The sequence below is a fragment of the Myzus persicae genome, unplaced genomic scaffold, assembly GCF_001856785.1.
Source record: "Myzus persicae strain clone G006 unplaced genomic scaffold, MPER_G0061.0, whole genome shotgun sequence".
Classification (NCBI taxonomy): Eukaryota; Metazoa; Arthropoda; class Insecta; order Hemiptera; family Aphididae; genus Myzus; species Myzus persicae.
Window position 1 is genome coordinate 39,139 of NW_019104349.1, and position 23,122 is coordinate 62,260.

Consider the following 23,122-nt stretch of genomic DNA (forward strand, 5'->3'; position numbering starts at 1 on the left):
GGGCACGCCTATTTTTTGTTATTATAATAAAGTTATAGTCTTATAATTATAGAAGTTGTACTCTTACGTATAGATAATATCTTCTACTCGTGACTAGTCTACTAATTGTCGACTGCACATTGTTATTTGATTTTGAATACTCACTACATTTCAACCATTAATTTATAATAATTATTAAGGAAAAAAGTTAGTTTCATTAGTATTAATAATTTAGTTGTTATTCAGGTTTGTCTTTTGTATTTTCCCTCATAAATCATCATTGTAACGTAGAGTTGACGTGTGCTTCCTTCTAAAAATATCTTTACTTCATTTTTCAGTTGTGAAAAAAATTAAAACTAATAAATGGTAAATACAATTTGTCCATTATATTTTTACTTAAGAAATTGATTTTAATAAGTTTAATTATTCTGGGTACTAATGTTTGGTCAAAAGTTGTAATATGGGATCCATTGAACTCTAATTTTTTTCTGTAATCTCTCAACTACGAAAAGCTCATCAACACATAAAATTGATATAAGTCATAATCTACTTATCCAAAATATTATTCTTATATGCCGAAATATCTTATCTATCGAAGTACTCCAATATTTAGTCTGCTCTTAAGCTATGATTTTAATACCGTATAATATATGACTTTACAAACGTAATATATATACGTTCTTACGCACAACACACTACATTATGTGCAACTTAAAATAATTATAAAATATAATAGGGATAGAAGCGTTCAAGTATACAAAGAACCACTAAATAATATAATACATAATACATGTGACTGATATTATGCATCTAACCTTGAGGCGGAATCAGTCACCACCTTAGTATATTTTTTGAGACAAGACATTTTCAAATATGAAAAATAAAATGTTTCATGACTTGCATTTGTTAAAAACATCTCATATACATTTTAACCGGTACATAATAAAAAATAGTAATAAAATAAATATTATTTATTATTATACCTATGTGTATGTACTTAGTTATAATTGTTTATACAAATTAATATACCTAACAACTTTATGAATCATAATAATATTAGGTACTCAGCTGATCATAAACATTTCCAAACCCGGGACTCAGTCAACGACAAAAAATGTGTTTTGGACTCAGTTTACCATATTCCAATATTTATGGTATAATTATGTAATAGCAATAGGTACTACGATTGTTTTTCGGATTATTTTCCTAATGGTTCAGTAACAGAACCGAAATATTGTTTTAAGACTACCTGTACTGTCACAATCACGATACCTTATAAATATAGAAAATATATCAATAAAAATGTATTAACTTGTCAAAAATGTTTAATAAACCATAATATCTCAATAACTTGTTGAAATCACATTAAATAAATTTTGTGTTGGCATATTGTAAAATAACATAAAATCTAAATTCTGAATTTTAATTGAAATACAATATAATTTATAAGACATGATCAAATAGATTAAACTATTGACTAGGAAAACTGAAAAGAACACCATCACCAAAAAAAAAAATAATGTCAAGATAAGGCAAGCTAAGTTTCTGGTGATCAGTCTAACCGCTGGGTTTTTACTTACAATTAATTAAATAATATTCTACATTTTCACCTAGTTGTATGTTAAATTATGAATACGAGTATCTAACAGAAACTTCAATACACTTTGTTTTGATTGCAATATCATTGGATGATTCTTCATTTGTATTAATGTTACTATACCAGTAATAAGTAATATTAGTATCTGTGAACAAAAATATAATTAATTTTTATATCATTGTTATTTGTGCTCAAATAAATAACAAAGAATACAATCTGTAAATTATATACTAACCGATATAACAAGATTCAAATTTATAATGAAAATTCCAAAAGCTGTGATTTCACTAGATTCAAAAACTGTTATTTGGTTCATAAACAATTTAACCTAAAATAGAATTATTGAATTATACACTTTAAGAATCATTTTAACACTTTCTCAATACTATAACTATATTATTTACTTGAATTTTTAGGTTTGCCGATAAATTTGAAATTCTTATTAACCGCAAATGTGAAATCATCTTTCGTTTCTTAGGACATAAAATAAAAATACAATGTCATCAATTCATGTGTAAGTTATCCGTTATGTGTTAAAAAGTTTGTGTCTTTAAATATCCAATGATTTTAAGCCCATTAGTAATATTTTAATTTTTTAAAAACAATGTCCACAGAGTTTACTTCTTTTGTATTTTAATATTATATTAATATATTAATTTGGAATAGATATTGCCACAAATATATACAGTAAATTTATAAACTATTACACAGGCATAGAATAAATTGTGTTAAATAAAAAGAATGTTTGAGTTTAAGGTACAGTTGCCATATCTGGCTACGGTCTCGTCGGGACGTTATAGGAATTTTAGAATCGGGTGTTATTTTTTTATACTCAATTACGCAACAATAATTGTCATTTTCAATTTAGTTTGCAAGCAAATATATTTGATAGATTTCCTCAGAAAATTGAAGATTTCTTGGTGTTTTGTATAATATTTTTCGTCGAGTGAATAAAGAGGCTGATAGGCAATCGTCGACTTATCGCAGTTAAGACCTTATGCCATGTGTCCGTGTCTTAAGTTATTAAAAAATTCATGAATCATCGATAGCAATAACGATTGCAATAACAAATTAATTGGATTTTAATCATATACGATTAGTCTTATAAGAGTTTTAGAAGAACAAGCAATAAGTTGAAATAAAAAATATTTTTGTTTTCGATCACGATTCACGAATCGGGACGTTTTGGTATTTTAACGGGACGTCCGGACAGAGATCAAAATATTGGTGACAGTACTGATTTATCGGAACATATGAAAACCCTAGGTAAAGGGCATATGGACTTGTGTAATACTAATGTAACATGGAAATTCGAAGGGATGTTTGTGATAAATCTATACTTAAGAAATATGAAAACATTATGGTAGGTAGTCACACAAACATCAAAATAATACAAATAAAATATAATTATACTTTTATAATTTGTATTTTGGAAAGACCACCAAAGGCCCAAATTTACAGAAAATCCTAATATTAAATATTTAACTTCAAAAAGGAGAGTTTAATAAGTATTTTACAGTTAAGGGAACGAAAGTAGAATGAATAGAAAAGAAAATATTAATTTTTTTTTGCATTAATATTTAATTAAATACTTATATCATTATTACCTTTTCATGAACACGTGATGCAGCAATGATAATAGCTAAAACCAGTACGACATTTTTTAGGTACACAATATGAGGCACTATCTTTCTTAGAAAATTTAAAAAACTGAATTTTTCTGTTTTAGTAAGATCAAAAACAATAAAATAATAAAATTGAAGTAGCATATCAATATAACTAAAAACAAAAAACCCTAATAGTATTTGTCCAAAAGCTACACTGAATAATCTCAATGAGTCCGATAATTCAGCGTGTAACAACCGTATTTTATCCAACGTCATTCCTGTTATGGAACATGTCAATTTCCCAGGAAAGGGTAGAAATCCGGGAAGAAGATATTTCCAGGACTCATTCAACGTCTGGAATCTATATTCTAATTGTTGTAAGAAAAAATATGTCGAAAAACATACTGCAACGTCCAAGACGTATTCTATCCCAAAAAAATACTTAGTGATAACAACGAAGTTAATAGTCTTTGGTGGCCATAATACAATATTCGTAATTACCAGTGTAATATAATAAACTATTGTGAAAATGAAAATTGAATTCCAATAATTTTTCTTTGGTGAATATTGGTGGATCAGCATAAATTTTGGAAGTGATTTTAGTTTTTGATCGTACTCGATGATGCCATTCATCAACCTATAAATATCAAAATGAGAAAACCATGAGATTATATTATACTTGCAGTTTTCACACAGCTATGTCGCATAGAAAACAGTAAATATTAAAACTAACATTTTGTGTGCGTGCATTTTTCATGAATTTTCATTACCTATACAAAATAGACCCGTTATTCCATCCCTGTATAATCGTAAAACCGTATTATCAAAAATATTCTTACTTATGTATGTGATTTTGAATTTGAATATTTGAAAAAATTTTAAATACAGAGAAATATCTAAATACCAAACACTCTCTTTCACTAAATATTTATTCACTATTCAAAAAGGGCTGGTATCGAATTGGTTCCCGAGCTCCAACCCCACGTGCCAAATTGGTTCCCGTTTGAAAAAGATATTTTATTAAGTTGAGCCGAATTGGTGCCCGTTTAATTACACATATTTTCCTTCTCAATTTTACAGACTTATGACTGTCAACTTAAAAGCAGGCTTGGTTAAAATGTCTGTTATAGAAAAAAATGATTTAATATATACAATTTTAAATTGTTGATTTGGAAGTCAACTAGTCATCGCTAGGTGTACAAAATACAAAAAATAAAATATAATAAATACAAGTATTTAATTTGAATTCAAATGAAATTTGAAGCAAACTTTCTTTAAGTATTCAATTTGCGTAGGCTTCTCATTAATGTACTCAGTCATACAATTTTCCAAGTATTTGTTTATTTTTTTCTTGTTTGCTAGTGAGTTTCCAAGTATTATTACTTCGAAATTTAATATAATTTGATGTCTGAATGCTGTTTAAAGTCTTCATAAAATAATATATATTAGGATGGGAACTTGTAAATTCTTTTTCCAATTTTGAATGGAACGATTCGTAAAAATGTGTAGTCCTATCAATATTTTTGTTAAATCTAGCCCAAATTTTCGGTCTAAAGATACTGTCAGTCCTTATGTATGTATCATGATCGTAATCAAAGAACTGATTCAATTTTTTGCAGCAAGATTTTATGGCCATCAAATAATTAAAACACAGTCTTCGACGTCTTCTGGCGATAACAAGGACAGTCCAAAAAATAGTTTCAGAAATTGGACAATTTCTGAAGAATTATTTAATATCTTTAAATTCGTCGAAGAGACCAAACTGTTATTTTTCTCCACTATGACTGACATGAATGGAATCTACAACCTCTAACTGTAACTTGCTGTAGCTGTGAAGTTATGGCACTAGGGATAGCTGTTTCAAAACCATGCCAACTGTTCGATATTTTGCGACCTTATTTAATGCAAGTACTCGTATGTAAGAGTCAGTAGTCTTGTTCGGGAGTAGGATAAATTTGATAAAAATAGAAAATAATTGATAAACTTGATAAAATTACTTGGGACAACTTTTGAATACTCCATTGAAAAATAACGTAGTGGCTTTATTGAGTTGTTTCAAGTTTTGTGTGCATGTAAATGTTATTGTATTGTTGACAAAATCGCTGTCACAAATAAAGTTTTCTCCGAGATTAGTTGTTAACGAATATACTCTGACACTTGTATGCAGTTTTTTAAGATTAGAAGGTAACTTGGGAATTGTTTTTAATTTAGCAGCATTCAAATTTTTACGGACTCTGTTAATATCATTTTGAAGTAGTGACTCACTATTACTGTTTGAAGCTATCTCCTTGCAGATAATTTTAGATGGTCGCTCTGTAATAAGTTCGTCACATTTTCTTTTCAATGAATTTGACAATTGTTGTCACACAAGTGTACCATCACCTTCCTTTTTGTGGTTATGTGTTAAGACTTCTTCAGGCAAACAATCTCCGTTCAATTTAATGTATGCTTTACATTTTTGTTTTGTACATAACCACCTCTGTGTGTTATCCCCTGCTAGGTTATTTTGGAATTTAAACTTATAATTGTCAACAATCAACAACTTAGTTCCCTTTTCACTAAACATAAACTCCATAATTACGAAAAATTAAAATTAAAAAATATAAATTAAAAGTAAAAAAGTACAAATTACAAATTTATATAGTTTATAGGTACTAAAGGAAGTTATTCAATAACACGATGGGTTATTCGAGAGTGTACAGTGTTCACTGCAGCTCACTAACATTATTGTCATTCGTACATTGGCTATAGACGATATACCGTACAGCGATAAAAAGTACATAGATCTCAATCGTTATCTTTATTGTTCGGGGTATTACTGATAATTTGCTAAACTTCCAATGTAACAATATATTGCCATCTTATTGTATATTATACTATAGACTATAGAGTAGAGATACATTTATATTTTATAGTATCTTATTTATATTTTGTACCAATTATTAAAAATTAAAAAATTAAAATTGTAACTAGACCTTAACGCATATTTTTAACCAAGTCTACTTTTAAGTTGACAGCCCTAAGCCTGTAAAATTGTGAAGGAAAATGAGCGTACACAAACGGGAACCAATTCGGTTACCCCTTCAAAAAGTTCAGTACGTAGAAAGTTTGTTCTTTGTTCCCAAAATAACGTTCACTACTTAGATGTTTTCACTATTGTTCGTTATTGAAAGAATCAGTGTACATGTTAGAGATGGAGGAGTGGCCACCTTTAGCCCATCTTAGATAATCGCTTGTCAACTCTAGCGTTTTTATTTTATGTATTTGTTACTGAGGATGATGTTGTTTTTTATCATTAAATTCAATGTAATATATATTTTGTCAATGTGACATATATGGCTCGATGTATAATGAGATATCAAAAGTCACTGTTGAGGTAAATGAAAAACTGTTTCTCGTTTTCCGAAAAATATTCAAGTTTAAATCATTTTTTGCCAAGCCTGCACCCTAGTTTTAGTTTTCGATGACCGTTGAACCTTTGAAGCTTTAGAAAGCGACATTTTTCCGTCTAGTGTTTAGAAAAGTGGAATACTTTAAAGTGCCGCCAGGAATTAAAATGGAAATAGCCAAAATTGCAGGTCGTATCCCCTGTAACAATCAGACACTGAGATCTTTCGCAGAATAGTCTGGTTGTTGCATAAATCCCGGCATAATCTTTTACCGTGATCGACGAACTCAGACATGAAAAAAAAATATATATGTGGCTCGTGTGGCCATTATTTCAGTCTTGCACGAATGGATCAAGTGACTGAAATAGCGAGCTTCCCACCCATGCCACTTAATATTATAGTATATCATTTTTGTAATTTGGTATAGGTATTATTTATCTCACTGTATCACCCGTGTTTCCGATACTCTTGATGCAATAATGACGGCCCATAATTTGAATAAATACATTTGTTCAATAAATAAATGATTTGTATGTCCTGAGTATGTGAATACTATTAACACGATCATTCGTGTGAATTCCAGAGATTTATATATTGTTTCTGTACTTTGAATTATTAATCCATTAGGTTCTAATACATAAGACATGTTAATGATGCCAGAAAACTTGCACAAACATAAAATATTCCTCAAAGTTACATTATACACATTCGTCATTTTAAGAAAATGCTTTTTTGATACTAAATATTATGCATTGAAGGTTTTATTTGATACCTAAGACAAATATTTATTATTTTCATGCAATTATAAATTATAATATGTCCAACGATTAAAATAATTCAAAAATAAACGAATATAAACATTTTGTGGGGAATTATTATTTATAAAAGTAAGTCAATAATCATTATACTGTCACTGTTGACAAATCATACGAGCCATAATTCATAACTTCTACTAACGGATATAGATAATAAGTAAACATGTTTAAACATTTGTTTGACATATTATGTAATATAATTTATTAACTCAAATATTTACTTGCAATGATATTATATAATATTTGTTATCAGTTTATCAGTAGATATATTTATGCTTATTAGTTGGGCCCAGAAAATTCATGCATTTGCATATTTTTACTGAATGGATTGAAAAATTGCTAGATAAAAAACAAATTTGAATTATACTTATATAAATCCAAGTACAACATTTTATTTTGCATATAATTGCATATCTCGGGTTTTTTTTTATGTATTTGCATATTTCACGATTTTTTTGTTATTAACTGCATATTCGAGTCAAATATTATGTAATTGACAAAATAAATTACTTCTAAAAAACCTATTAATAAATAAAATAACCTCACAACCTCAAACTTAGTTTTCATTTATACTAATTATGGACTTCTAGCTACGGCTATTACAAGTTTAGAAACTCAGGGAACTCTTTTGACTGACGCAATCAAAACTGTAGAGAATGTAGAAAATAAATTAAATTCAGTAAAATGTAACAAAGGCGTTACAATTTATAAAAAATTTGAACAAGTTATTGAAAAAAATCTGTGCTTTAAAACACTTTCCAAAATTTCAAAAATTATATCGGGAAAAGAAATGACAATGAATAATTTACCTGAAGATTTTTCTTGTGATAGTTACTATATTTTAAATACGCACCAATTTCTTCGGTTAGAAGATTTCGAGCTTTTCGGTGTACAAAAATATGTTGGCAAATAACTTACAGGCGGTCGTTCAAATTTGATAGTTTTTCAAAATCGTTGATTTTGAATTGTCATGTTTAAAAATGTATATTAATTAATAAAATAATGTTTTTAATTAGGTACTAGTCAAAGAAATTGAAATAAAAATCGTCAGTAGTATCTTATAAATTCATAACTAATCATTTTTTTTTTTATATTTATAAGTTAAAGGTTAGGACAATACAAATATTCAACTAAACTTTGATTCTATTGTATCCTCTTTATCACAACTTCCTACAGCCTTTTCTGAAACTTTAAAAATTATTTCTATACTAAAGATTCTTCCAATTACTACTGCTTCAAATGAACGATTATTTTTATCCCTTAAAAATGTTAAAACTTTCTTCCGTACTACAATGGGAGATAACAGACTGAGTGATCTTATGGTTTTAAATGTAGAGAAAGAAGAAGCTAAGTGCGTAGATTTATATAAAATTGTTGATGCATTTTCAGATATGAAGCAACGGAGATAACCGCTTAAATAATAACCTATGCTGCTATGCTTTTATAATTATACCTATGCCATTATTTTATATTTAAATATAGTATTAATGTTAACTATAAACATATTAAGATCAATATAATAATAAACTATTATATTTCAAGTTGTTCATTATTTGCATTAGGTACGCTTTACTTTATGCTTTAGTCACAAACTTAGCTTTAAATAATTAGTTTGTATTTTCCTTTTTTTTTTTTTGATACCTTTATTTCAAATATAGGTAACTATTAATAGCTAAGTATGTTTTTGATACTAAAAATTCTATATTGAAAAATTAAAAACACGAGAAACGTTTTTTTAAGAATTGGCCTGACGGTGAGAAAAATTGGCCTCTTTAATTGTTTGCACACCCCTAAAAAAAACTGAAATGGCGCCCCTGGATGGAGTAGATAGTTAACTTCTATCAAAATAATAACTAACTAATTATGTTATGTAATAAAAAAAAATAAATAAATAAAAGAACAGATTAAGTTTATTTAGTTTACATAATATATATGTTACGAAACGAGAAGACGTGAAACGGACATATTGAACATTATTATATAGTAACTAGCTGACCCAGCAATGCTTTGCTATTGCAATATTTCTCAGATATTAATTTAATATTAATTTTCTGGATGTTAAATAATTATTTTTATATTAGACCACTTTTAGTCACGTCCGTGGTAATGTACCCACATAAATTTAGTGTCGCCACCGCTGATTCTTTATAATGTTGAAAAAAAATTATATCACTTATGATATGGAAAAAGAGTGCCGGCAACGTGGTAAACCTGACACTGTACTTAAAAGGTACTTTCATATGTCTAGGCATTTTCGAAAATGAGAGTAGTACCTACCTACACTAGTTACCAGCGATTCCCAACCTCTTTAGCTGTAAGGACCACCAATTTTGAAAAATAATCTTTGAGGCCCACAAATAGCTCACCTATAAACGAATGCATATATATATGTGTTACCGTAAATGCCCGATCACTAGGTAAACCTAGGTTTTACTAGTTAATGCTAGGTTTTACTATTTGTATTCAGTAAATGCTGAAATTCTAAATTTTATTCGGGCTTTTACTAAATACGTTGTGTACATCCTAGGATATACAAATTGACTTAGTAAAAGCTGATTAATATTACACGACACATAACATTTAAGCCATAAGCTGCGTAAAAATTATACACTAATTGGACACTATAGTGTGTAGGTAATATTGATAAATATTTTTATAACCAGAAATATTATTAGGGATATACTAAAAATATATGATAATTTTTATATTAAATATTATATATTTATATGGTTCACCATCCAGTACCACGCTGCTCGAGGCCCACAAGTGGGCCGCGGCCCATGGGTTGGGAACCGCTGCACTAGTACGTTAGTAATAACCTTCAATCAAATGTACAATCAATTACGTCTTCAAATGATTAAAACCAACCAACAATCAACAATTAATAAATAACAATCAAAATCGTGACCAGACCACTCGAGAGCACAATACCTGCCGCACAAAATGCATATACAGAGTGTTCCGTGAGGATATAATAGTGATATACCCATTAGCCGTAGAAAGGGACTCGCCGCCTGAACAAAAACCGGTGTTTTGCTGTTTTACCTATTAACTAAAAAATTGATTAAAAATCAGGAGATTAATAAAATTAAAATGTTGAAACGTCAATATTTTCAGAAAAATGATCTCTACAAAATGGCTATCTTCATTTTTTTTAAATTATTAATAAAAAAATATATTTCTTAACTTTTTTACTACCGAAACATAAAAAAAAATTAAAACATGTTACAATTATTTGTAGTGCTTATCTCTGTGAGTCTTAATAAAAAACCAGAATTATGATATCTAAATTATTTCAGGAGAAATCGCAGTGAGTAAGTCTTCACGGGACATCCTGTATAGGTATACAATTTACAAATTTATTTTAATTAATAATAACTAATTACTCATTAACTTCATCGGACTAAATTTATGCCTCAAACCTTTTCTGTGGTGTCCTCGTTACGACCATCCAATAAGGAGTTCTGGATTTTATCCCGAACAAAAAAAAGCGACTTTATTTTATATAGTAGTGTACACAAGAATATAAGATATTATACTATTATTATCGTACCCCACGCTAGGTAAATACTCTATTTTATTTTTTATTTCGACTGTGGATAAGCTGATGAGCGGCTATAAGTGCAACTTAACAATCTTAGCAAGCAATTTGTGAAAATTCGATTAGTTATTAGTTATTTTTCACCAATAACTAATGTAACACCATTAATTATGAACACTAATAATAGATAATCAGATAAAATGAATTGTTTTTTTTTTTTGCTAAACTAAATAATTATAATAATTGTTTATTATTCCACTTCGATACTGACCTGCCTAGAAGCATCTGTGGTTGCCGAGTTTGATTGTTATTTATTTTTAGCCAGCGACAATTTCTTACTAAAAAAGGTATAGGTATAAGGTACAATTTACACGTTTATTTTAATTATTAATAACTAATTATTTATTAACTTTATCAGACTAAATTTATGTCTAACGCTTTCTCTGTGATGTCCTCTTTAATTAAAAAAAATTGCTCGACAACTGAATAAATAGTTTTCTCGGTTAGCGTAGAAAACCTCTTACAGTTGTATTTAATTATATAGTAATTGACAGAATGACAAAATGGAATAGATACAATAAAAACATAAAAAACACAATTACACATAATTTTATTATTATACAGAATATATTTAGTTCCGACTTAATGCTAAAAAAAAGAAGTAGTAAATATATTTATTTTAAATAAAATATAAAATTATTCATTTGAAAACAGTGAATTATTAACCGATTTCTTCTCATTATTATCCTTTCACTTATTTAACTTTAATTGCAGTTACATTACGTAGGTAATTCTTTAATTTTAATACCGATTGCTTCATAAATGGATGTTCCTTCAATTGTATTAATGTTACTAATCCAGTAATAAGTAGTATTATTATCTGCAAAAATTAATACGAAAATCTTGTACTTTATTATTTCATTATAAATTCTAAAAAATCAAAAATTACAATTATTGAATTGCGTACTTACTGTTACAACAAGATTTAAATTTATATTAAAAATTCCGAAACCGGTGATTTCACTTGATTCAAAAACTAATATTTGGTTCATAAACATTTTAACCTGATATATAATAAATACAGAATAAGAATATTTTAATAACAGTATTTAACATCAAGAGTATTGTTATCTTGGTTGATGTATTACAAAAATATATATCTACCATCTTCAAAAAACATATTACGTAATTAACACTTATTTTGCTTTTTGTTGTATTTACTTGAATTTTTAAGTTTGCCGGTAAATTTGATATCCTTATTAATCGTAAATTTGATATCATCCTCCGTTTCTGTAGATAAATATAATTCTTAAAATAACAATTTCATAAGTTCGTGTTGAATTCATCTATTTTTTTGTGAAACGTATTGTATATTTAGGCATTTATGGGAATGTTATATAAATTTAAATGTTTTACTATATTGTTAAACAAAAATAAATAGTAATTATAAATCATGTTTTAAATACCAATTAACAATATAATTATCTGTGTCCAAATTTTTTTGAGAATTGGTTACTTTTTTGTTGGCAATGACAAATTTATATGCCAAATATAGGTGGATACTAACATTAAAAAATTTGAGCTTATAAATGTTATCTACCTTTTCATGTACACGTGATGCAGCAATGATAATCCATAAAATAAATATGACATTCTTTATGCTTGAAATATATGGTGCTACATTTTTTAGAAAATATCTAGAAGTGAATTCTTCTCTTTCCATACTATTATGATTAATAATATAATGAAAATTGAGCACCATATTAATATAACTGAATACAAAGAACCCTAATAGCATCTGTCCGTAACCTACACTAAATATTCTTAGTAAGTCCGATAGTTCAGCATGTAACAACCGTATTTTATCCATCGTTATTCCTGTGATGGAATGTGTCAATTCACCAGCCGGAACGACTAGAAAGCCTGGTAGAAGATATTTCCAGGAATCATTCAACGTTTGAAGTCTATACTCCAATTGTTGTAAGACAAAATATGTGGAAAAAATTACTGAAATGTCTACGATGAATTCTATTCGAATATAAAAACTAGTGATCATAGTGATGCCTACGGAACTTGGTCGCCATATAGACATAAGGAGAAATGTGTTCGCAAGATAAAAAGTTATAGTAAAAATGAAAATTAAGTTCCAACAACTTTTCTTCTGCGAATGCTGGTGAATAAATAAAAATCTTGGAAGTGATGTTAGTTTTTGGTCGTACTCGATAATGCCATTCATCAACCTACAAAAAACGAAATATTAAAAACATATTAATTATATTGTTGTTTCGTGGTACACTAAGTATGACTGTTTTCATGTAATAAAAGTAAATTGCATCACACAATAGGTATTTATTATTATTTATTTTTATGTTTTCCAAATAATTGGTTAACTTTTTGCTTCTGTGTATATTACACATTTTATCATTCGATATAGCATAGTTTGATATATTAATAAGTATGTATAATTTATGAGATATGGAGAGGAGGTTGATGAATAAAATATCTTATTATTATTGAACATGACTATTACGTCTTGTCCTACCCTATGCGGGGTACACGACAATTTTAAAATTTAATTTTCTTAACTTTTATAATAATTTACTATTAATATTATTATTATTTATCTTACTGTATCACCCATGTTTCTGATATTCTTGATGCTATAATGACGAACCATAATTTGAATAAATGTAGTTTGTGAATAATATAATAAGTATTTATGTGTGTATTGTACGTGTATATTATTAAGATAATCATTCGCGTAAATTCAAAACACTTATAGATTATCTCTGAACTTTTTATTAATGATCCATCCGATTCTAACATGTAAGACATGTTAATGATGCCAATAAATTTGCACAAATATAAAATAATCCTTAATGTTTTATTATAAACATTAGTCATTTTAGGAAAATGTTTTTTAATACTAGATTAACGATATATTTGATTGTTATAAACAGTTTTTGTTAGTATGATGCAATTATAAATTCAATTGTTTCAAAAAATTTAAATGAATGAAAAGTTTAGTAAAAAACACAACCATTTTATTAGAAATAATTATTTATTTAGATAGATAATTATTATTGTTTCATGGTCGACAAAATCAGCAAAATACTAGGTATGTATTATATGTATATTATTATAATATGTACTTCGTAATATGATATTTACTTTTTGAATTATAGTCACAAATAATTCAATGACACTTGATGTGCATGTTCCTGTCTTTGTTTTTTTAGATTAACAAGGTTATAGAGGCATGGAGTATTAATTGTTTGATGTATGTTATGTACATGTTACCGTAAATGCCCGATCACTAGGTAAACCTAGGTTTTACTAGTTAATGCTAGGTTTTACTGTTTGTACTCAGTAAATGCTGACATTCTTAATTTTATTCAGGCTTTTACTAAACACTTTGTATACATTTTAGGATATGCAAATTGACTTAGTAAAAGCTGATCATTACATGACACATAACATTTAACTATTTAAGCGATAAGCTGCGTAAAAATTATAATTATATATTATTAAAATAAACTGCTGACATTTATTTAAATTCTTTATACAAAATAAAAATTTAATTTTAAGTTGTACATTTTTTCTGGCAATCACACCTCAAAATGTTTGATCGCAATGGTTAATAACAATTACTTTGCTAAGATAAATTTACAACTGCAATGTGCAGTTACTACATTATAATTTATATGTGTAGATATTAATAATTTACCTTAGGACTTGCATTTTATCGGTCTTAAGATTAATATAATAAACTTATATCATGATATAACTTAGTAATAGTTGATATACATTGATTGGTGGCACTAACAAGCATCCACCAAGCTGTTGCTAAACTTTTTCTATCAGGCGGGCAAAGATTTTCGAGGAGTGATTGCCAGAAAAAATGTACAACTAAAAAATGTAAATGTGGTCAGTCAAATGTATTATGTAATAGCAGGTGCCATAGTAGTAAAACATACGCAAATAAATAAAAATTTTAAACAATAAAAATTTAAATAATTATTTCTAACTACCCACCAATTTTACTAATTTTATTTTTATGAACAAATAAATAATAATTCTGTTTTTAAATGATGAACGTCTTGGCCGTCATTACCAAAATACGGTTGAACAGTGATCATTTTTTTGAAATTTGAAACAACTTGTTGATTTAGTTTTATAGTCTAATATATTTAAAGTTTTACTTTTAAAATTACCACCATAATGTAATAGGTAAGAATGTGTAGCACATTTGTAGACATAATAATAATAAACTCTTCTTTCTAAAAATCTTCTTGCTTGTACTGAGAGTGAACCTATATAAGGGGTGGACGGCTTTGATCAAGTCCATGACTTATGTAAGTCATAGAAGTGGTGATCTGGGCCGCTGGACAAGGTGTTACTGAGTCTGGTTTTATGGTATTGTTCATCCGTTTTTATAGTTAATTAGCTTTAGTACAGTCTCGCGATAGCAGTCGTTTGATACGCACGCGTTCTTGCGCCCAATTAATTATCTCTTTATTAATTATTAATTAATTAACTGCTTTACCTAAAACACCATTAGCTATGTGATATGTACCATGTACGTTCACGTTCAATATTCAAATCTTTATTTATTTAAAAATCGGTACTACAACAAGTCTTTTAGTATAGTGAATAATTTACTCTTCGGTTTAATAATTTAAAAATTATTATTAACTATTATTATTAATCACACCTGGCGTAATCTGCGCTGCTCCTATCTCAGCCGCCAAGATAAGCCTAATTACTTGCTCACGCTATCGCCCGTTCTCGTTCTCGTTCTTGCTCTTTCTTTTGAATTAAATTTTCTTACTCTCGCTAACTCATTATCTAGTTATCGAAATGAATAATAACAAAAACAATCGAGTCCCTCCGATTACTCCGATCAAACTAGGAAAAAATAACAACTCATTTGATCCAGGCTGGACTGTTACAAAATCTAGTAAAAGAAATTATCCACCTCTTCTTCTTCCGAACCTCCAAAATTACCAGCTACTCAATCATCTACTCAAACACCTACTCAAAAAAATAAAAATAAAAAAAAATTTTCACTTCGAGAAACCGTTGTGAAGTTCTCTCTCAAGATGAAAATCAAGCTGAAAATTCCTCCACTCTCCTTGCAGAGCAAATTGATATTGATACTGATGTTAATGACCAAAACAAACCACCTCCTCCAATTTTTGTAAAAGGTGTTGCTGATTTCCCTGAGCTGTGCGCTAGATTAATCGAAATAATTGGCGTTGACAATTTTTTTTGTAAATCATCTACTCACAAACTAAAAATACAAACTTCAAACCCGGATTCATACAGAGCTCTAATTCATTTTCTTAAAGATGAGAATGCGGAATATCACACTTATCAACTCGGAGAGGATAAACCTTTAAGAATAGTTATACGTAACTTAACTCTTTCAGGCTAATTAAAGCTATCAAAGAAGAATTGGAAGTCAGACTCTTTGAAGTTAGACAAGTAACAAACGTACTCGCTTACCATCTCATAAACAAATTTACAACCGTCAAGCAAACTCACTGAAAAGACTGATCGCTAAGCACAAAGACACAGTTCTCACTCACAATTTAACCAATCTTACTTCAAATGATGGCAGCCTTTGGAAAGCTACCAAGAAAGTCCTACGGTATAAAGCTTCTAATCCAACATTAAAAAAATCCGACGGGAGTCTAAATACCTCTGATTCAGAAAAAGCTGAGTTATTAAAACTACACCTCTCTGAGATATTTCAACCACACTCAAACGTTGTAGATTTAGAAAACACAAATGTTGTAAATACTGCTCTTAATGCTCCTCTTCATCCCTCGCCAATAGTTAAATCTTTCTCACCTAATGATGTTAAATATCGCATACGTAAATACCCACAAAATAAGTGTCCTGGTTTTGACTTCATTTGTTTGTGAAGCTTTCCAAAATTTGACCTTAAGGAATTTATTTAACGCCCCTTCATGCACATCAAAGCATACCCTGCATTTAGATTGTAACTTAAAAACTATTCATGACGAAGCTGAACGTTTTTATAAAAAATTTCATAACTCTCTTTCTTCTCATTCAAATCCTCTCATCAAAAAATTATCACCTTTCACAATCCCAGGTAGCCCTCCGAGATGACTTAAACGTAAATGGTTCAGAGATTTATTACTTTAAATACTAACATATAACTAAATTTTAATATATGATATAAAAACTAACATACAACCAAATCACTACGATAAACCAAGACGAAAATCTCATCAGTGGGTGGCTTCTTTCTTCAAATGTATGTAAAACTATGTTTAATTGTCGATTTTTCCCTTATCGCACATATACTTATCATGTCTTAGATATAGATTGTATATTTTCTTCTTCTAAAAAAATAAATAAATAAAAAAAAAAAAGTAGCTTTAGTGGCGTAGTTTTAAAGATAGTAATTTTAAAAATGTATCTTATTGCCTATTGGTATTATGTATGCGTATAATGTGTATCATTGACTCAGAATTAATAATTTCGAATTATTAAATATCTGTTGGTATAATTGTATAATATATATAATAATATATTACCAAAATTACGTAGAATCTTACAAATCACCTGGTTAGATATTGTCAACAACAGCGGACTGACAAATGACCATGAAAAAATAGATAGGTATCTTCACAGTTTTTGGATACGCATACTCCACTCTTCACTTCACCTATACCTTAGTTCTCCATTTCTTATTGGCTGTAAATCATATACATACATATATATATATTTAATTATTTATTTGTTAACATTTTTAAGGGACAAGCAATTTAACACAGAAACATATAATAATCTTAACAGCCAAAAACAAGAAAACAATGTATACAATATTACAATATATAGTTTTGTTCTAAATTAAGAAGGCGCTGAGCAAAATAGTGTGACAGGTATATTAAAGGTTTTAATTTGAAAATTTAAACAAAGCTTCTTCGTTCTAATACATTTAAGAGACATAAAAAAAAATTCAACAACAAATTAGGTTACATAGCTTAGGCGCTCTCGGAAAAAAAGAATAAAAACACAGTTTTTTTTTTAAGTTATAAAAAGAAAAATGAGTTTTTAATTGAATATGATTAGAAATACTGATCTTGATTTTAATGTCGTCATCCATGCAAAGAAAATTCTTGTAGGAGAACAAAGAGAGGACAATATAATGCGCCTTCCACTGGTGAAGGAGCAGTGGTGATAGCTGGACAGAGAGATATATTGTGTTGCATAGTCGTGATGATAATATGCAAAAAAATTTAGAGTTACATAGATCTTATGGCAGTTTAAAATATTCTTTGATGTTATGTCATGGAGTCATGGAGATCAATGCACTCACATATTATGTTCGTGTTAACTTATTTGAACCCCTTTCAGACAACATTTTTAGTACCAAGATATGTGACTTTAGATTTCTAACACTCAAGAGTCAATAATAATTATTCTGTCACGGTTGACAAAATGGTTAAAATGTTAGGTTAAAGTAATTAACTAGTGCAGGTCATTGGGTACTCGTACATACGGTTATGTTATATTGTGTATTACGGATCAGCCACGGGGACATTTTTATATTATATCTTCGAAAATGTGATTGTGTATATAAAATGCTATAATTAACTTTAAAAGCTCATGTCCCTATTTATGATATTATTGTAATTGATTTTACTATTGCCCATCATCAGTTATGCATTTGGTTTAATTTATTTAAAAAGCAAATTTTGAGTGATGTCATTATGTGTATAAATTATAAAACTATAAAATATAATAATATAGTACCTATACTAGTTATAATTGCCATGAATAATATTTTTTATTTACAATAAAATAACTAATATAGTAGTTCTTATTTTATAATTACTACCTATGTTAAAAGAATTTTTTGTGTCCCAAAAGGTGATGAACAAAAAAAAAATACACATAAATATAACGAACATCATTCTAATATTAATCGCTTAGCTCAAAATTGAAAATGGAAGAAGACATTATTCAACAAACAAAACTATTTACCTACTATAGAAACTAGTAATTACATTGTATATACAAAAATAATAATAATAACACCTTACGGTTAAAACACTTATACAAATGTAAAAACTTACAATCTTATTAAATAATTCTAATAATAGTAATAATAAACCACTGATTAAAAACGTTGAATAATGAAAGAAACCGTATAATATATTATATTAAATATTGTTATATACTATACTAGATGGAGTAAAAAAAAGTTACTAGAGTGTGGAGGTAATTGCTGAGTTTACTAATTCATTCATCTCCTTCGTTGTATTGATTGAATCCTCTTGTGGCTGCGAATGTTAATATTTAATGGTCTTGGTGAAGTGTTAGTTGACCGTCGTATATTACTTTGTTTTGATACCGATTTCCTGTTAAATTGGTTTTACGTTTTTTTTTTTTTTTTAAATAAAACAATATTAGTTAGGTATTATATTATTATGATACATTTTTTTTTTTTTAACATCTCACTGTTTAAATTTTTGTGAAATTGATTTTATAAGTGTAACCACATCAGTAGCTTCTTGGATTAATTTATAATGATTTTAGTTGTGCGAAATGGATTATTTTTTTTTTTAGAGCCAGTATTAGAGATTGTATATTGTTTATATTTTATTCATTTATTGTAATATTATCATGTTCGAACATATTTTATAGTTGGTCTTACATAGTGATTTTTATACAACCAATTTTGTTTTGTTAGTGTGTAAGCATTGAATTAATTATTTGTTTATTTAACTTCATATAATTTTCTTTGTAGAATAGGAGGGGGCACGGTTAACATATCTATTTTGATAATAGCTGGGTATATTTTATATCCTATGAACCCTATTATTATGGTAAGCATGGTTAACCATGTTATATGGTCTCTGGTACCTCGTCAAAAAAAGGCTCCGGGAGATACAATTACAGCTATATCTTCTTCTGCGTTAGCATTGATGACTGATGAGTACCGCCACGACTGTGAGGATTTTAAAAAACATCTATAACCAAAGACTGAATTAAACATAATTATAAAATAATTTTCTATTGCTCTGTACGTTAAATTGTCACCCATATGCATTATACATGTAGGTACCCGAGTACATCAGATAATATTGTTATAATATAAGTATTATTTTTAGGTATTAATTATTTTTTGTACCTAACTTAATATACTAGTTGCTTACAGTACTTATAACTAAAGTTTACTTCAATGAAATACTATATTAAAATGCAGTATGAGGTTTTAATTTTATGAACACTATTGTCAACAATTTAGTTTTTAGTTTGTTAAAAAAATACCAAAATAAAGGTTAGCTAATGCTGTGTAAAATTAACTTTTTTTTTTTAAATATTAACTTGCCTAGTGTTAGGTTTGATTAAGGTATATTATTTTCCCCTGTGCTTGATACTGCTGTTTCATAAAAAGGTTTTATTCTTTGTACATGTATGATATCTATGGTTTTTTTTCCTTTTAAGATTAAATCCACTTTGTAAATTACGTCAGATATTTTTTCAATAATAGTAAAAGGGCCTCTATATTTAGGGTTAATATACGATTGCGAATGGAACGATTGCGAACTGACCTTTTCCGGTAACACGATTGCGAACGTTTTTATTTTATTTTATTTTTTTTTTTAATCATGCGGTGTTGTCAGATTTGGTACCAATAACAAATTTGTAAATAATAATTTAAAAAATAATCATATAGTAATATAAGTATTTTCTGCTATTACGCCGGGTGATAAGATAGATAGGTACGATGTAGAATATCTATAATATTATATCTTTATTAATTTGATGGAAAACCTGCTCAATTCGTATAGTCTGATAGTCGTGCAGTATTATTTGTAATTAAATATCTACAGATTAATGGAGATTCAAATTTGAGAAACGCATACAAAGATAACAACAATGAATTAGGTCAATGAATAAAATTATTTTTTGGCTTACCGTTTTTACCCAGTGACGAAATTGAAGATGCATTTTAAGCATTAATAGCCGAATGCCCCAGCCTAGAAGAAGGTCATGTTTTTACAGACTATTTAGTATCAACATATATTGCACCTGATTCATTATTTCCCCCCATATCTTTGGGCACAAGAACCCTCAGTAAATCCAAGGTATGATTTAAAAAAATTTTAAATTAAATTCTTGTTCCTTCCTACTTTAATTTTACCAGTTAATATAAAATCTCTAAGTTTTTATAATTATTTTTTAGAACTACTAATTGCCCAGAGAGCTTTCACAGGACGTACAATGGTCAGTTTTATAGCCCCCATCCTCCAACACACGTAGTTATATCAGTTTTAAAAGAAACACAAGCTCAAACTTTGGCAATAATTAATTCTATTAAAAACAATGTACATAAGCCTATAAAGATAAACTTTTAATTGAATCAACTTTACAAAATTATAATGATTATAAAGTACACAAAGATCTAATTTTATATTTAAGAAAAACTGGAAATTCCTACCAGGGAAAAATTTTTAAAAAAAGTAAAAATGTAGAAAATTTTTTTTAAAAACTATTATTTTGAGTGTATTATTATGTATAATATTATTTTTTCATTCAGAACTCAGATATTATCAGTATTATTAATATTTATACAATGAAAACAGTTTTAATTAATCAACATTTTAAACATTACTTATTATTTTGTATAATTTTATTTTAGTTTGTAACGAAGAGTTGTCGTCTTAATTGTATTATTAATAACAATAGTTTATATTTAAAAAAAAAAATGTTTTAATTGAACTCCTGAACAAAACATATTCAGAAATATAAACTTGGCAACGTAGTATATAAAAACGTTCGAAATCGTTCGTTTTTCGACTAAAAAAACAAATTCTCTGATAAGCGTCATTCGTTCGCAATCGTGTTATAAAAAAGGTAAAACTTTCGCAATCGTGTTGTACCCATATTTATTAGTTAATTTCTTTGATTTATATTTTTCGTTGAAATCAAATTTTATTAAGAGGGCGCCACACCCGCATGCGTTGTCTCCGTCTTACAAACGAGTAACATACCAAATTTACGCTCAGCAGTTCAAGTTATATGCCGTTAGCATAAAAATTAGAGTGAATTAACCTATTATGAAACTTGATGGTGAGAACTTTATCTGTGTTTTGTTGGAAGTTTTTTTACAATAATTCAGTTTTTAAGTGAGTTATGAGCATTTTTAATTTACATTTATTATACAAGCATACCTCGCTTAAAAACTGAAGTATCGTAAAAAAAGCTTCCAACAAAACACGGATAAAGTTCTTACCATCAAGTTTCATAATAGGTTAATTCACTCTAATTTTTATGCTAACGGCATAAAACTTGAACTGCTGAGCGTAAATTTGGTATGTTACTCGTTTGTAAGACGGAGACAACGCATGCGGGTGTGGCGCCCTCTTAATACTTTTTGTCCCAGTTTGAAATTTATATTTTTGTGACTTATGTCATATTGTTTTTTCTGAACAGCTTGTTCTTTTTCAACAATTTTGGGAATAGTGTCTCTAATTTTTTGAAGTTGCTTTAGTGCTTTAGTAAAGTCAAACAACTCGTCTTCTGTAGTTAATTTATTATATATAGGTTGGCTTGCTTCTATATCGTGGAGTAAATAAAATGGGCTTACTTTTAATCTCAAACTTGGGCTAGTATTATAAGCAAAAATGATCATTTTATAATATAATGACCAGTCTTTTTGATTTTCATTTACATAATGTGATAAACTATTACAGATGATTTTATTCATAAGTTCGGTCATACCTTGTGTCTGTGGATGATACGCACTAGAGAAAATTTGAGAAATACCTAATTTTTTACAGGCATAGTCTACCTCTTTATTTTTGAAATGGGTGCCCCTATCACAACAATATTTAGGTACCCCGTAAGGTGTTATTAAGTCCATTATAAAACTTATTGTTGCTGCTCCGTTTGCATTTGTAACTGCCTTTGCGAAAGCCATTTTTGTAACATTACAGGTAGCAACAATGAGGTATTTTTCCCCCTAGAAGTATGTAACGTTCCTAAATAATCGAATGTTAGTCTTTGCATTAGCTTCCCTGAAAGTAAAGGTATTGGTTGTAGTAAACCGTGATTTTTGCCTATTGGATTTTTAATCATTTGACAAGAAATGCATGTTTTTATAAAATTTGTGGTGTCTTTTATTATTGTGGGCCAATAATATTTTT

General features: G+C 28.3%; 3 protein-coding genes and 1 pseudogene across 3 annotated transcripts; 1 reads left to right on the forward strand and 3 right to left on the reverse strand.

Moving 5' to 3' along the window:
- Positions 1 to 1,589: 1,589 nt before the first annotated feature.
- Positions 1,590 to 3,816, reverse strand: LOC111041404. Its single transcript, XM_022325672.1, has 4 exons — positions 3,184 to 3,816; positions 1,981 to 2,049; positions 1,812 to 1,904; positions 1,590 to 1,721 (listed from the first exon to the last, which is right to left on the reverse strand). The coding sequence occupies exons 1-4, from the start codon at positions 3,814 to 3,816 to the stop codon at positions 1,590 to 1,592; spliced, it is 927 nt and encodes a 308-aa protein (XP_022181364.1).
- Positions 3,817 to 11,682: 7,866 nt separating this feature from the next.
- On the reverse strand, positions 11,683 to 13,164 carry LOC111041405. The gene is made up of 4 exons (XM_022325673.1): positions 12,529 to 13,164; positions 12,150 to 12,218; positions 11,900 to 11,992; positions 11,683 to 11,808 (listed from the first exon to the last, which is right to left on the reverse strand). Exons 1-4 carry the CDS (start codon positions 13,162 to 13,164, stop codon positions 11,683 to 11,685), a joined length of 924 nt encoding a protein of 307 aa, XP_022181365.1.
- Positions 13,165 to 19,801: 6,637 nt separating this feature from the next.
- LOC111041406 lies at positions 19,802 to 21,331 on the forward strand (annotated as a pseudogene).
- A 355-nt stretch (positions 21,332 to 21,686) lies between these two features.
- Positions 21,687 to 22,896, reverse strand: LOC111041407. Its single transcript, XM_022325674.1, has 2 exons — positions 22,348 to 22,896; positions 21,687 to 21,698 (listed from the first exon to the last, which is right to left on the reverse strand). The coding sequence occupies exons 1-2, from the start codon at positions 22,894 to 22,896 to the stop codon at positions 21,687 to 21,689; spliced, it is 561 nt and encodes a 186-aa protein (XP_022181366.1).
- Positions 22,897 to 23,122: the final 226 nt, after the last annotated feature.

Bases quoted from the DNA above. Each gene is read 5' to 3' on its own strand.
- LOC111041404 (XM_022325672.1), bottom strand. From the start codon at position 3,816: ATGAATGGCATCATCGAGTACGATCAAAAACTAAAATCACTTCCAAAA. The intron at 2,050-3,183 runs GTAATAATGATA...TTATGTCCTAAG, and splicing joins CATCACGTGTTCATGAAAAG to AAACGAAAGATGATTTCACA. The intron at 1,905-1,980 runs GTAAATAATATA...ATTCTATTTTAG, and splicing joins CGGCAAACCTAAAAATTCAA to GTTAAATTGTTTATGAACCA.
- LOC111041405 (XM_022325673.1), bottom strand. From the start codon at position 13,164: ATGAATGGCATTATCGAGTACGACCAAAAACTAACATCACTTCCAAGA. The intron at 11,993-12,149 runs GTAAATACAACA...ATTATATATCAG, and splicing joins CGGCAAACTTAAAAATTCAA to GTTAAAATGTTTATGAACCA. The intron at 11,809-11,899 runs GTAAGTACGCAA...TAATTTTTGCAG, and splicing joins ATTTAAATCTTGTTGTAACA to ATAATAATACTACTTATTAC.
- LOC111041407 (XM_022325674.1), bottom strand. From the start codon at position 22,896: ATGGCTTTCGCAAAGGCAGTTACAAATGCAAACGGAGCAGCAACAATA.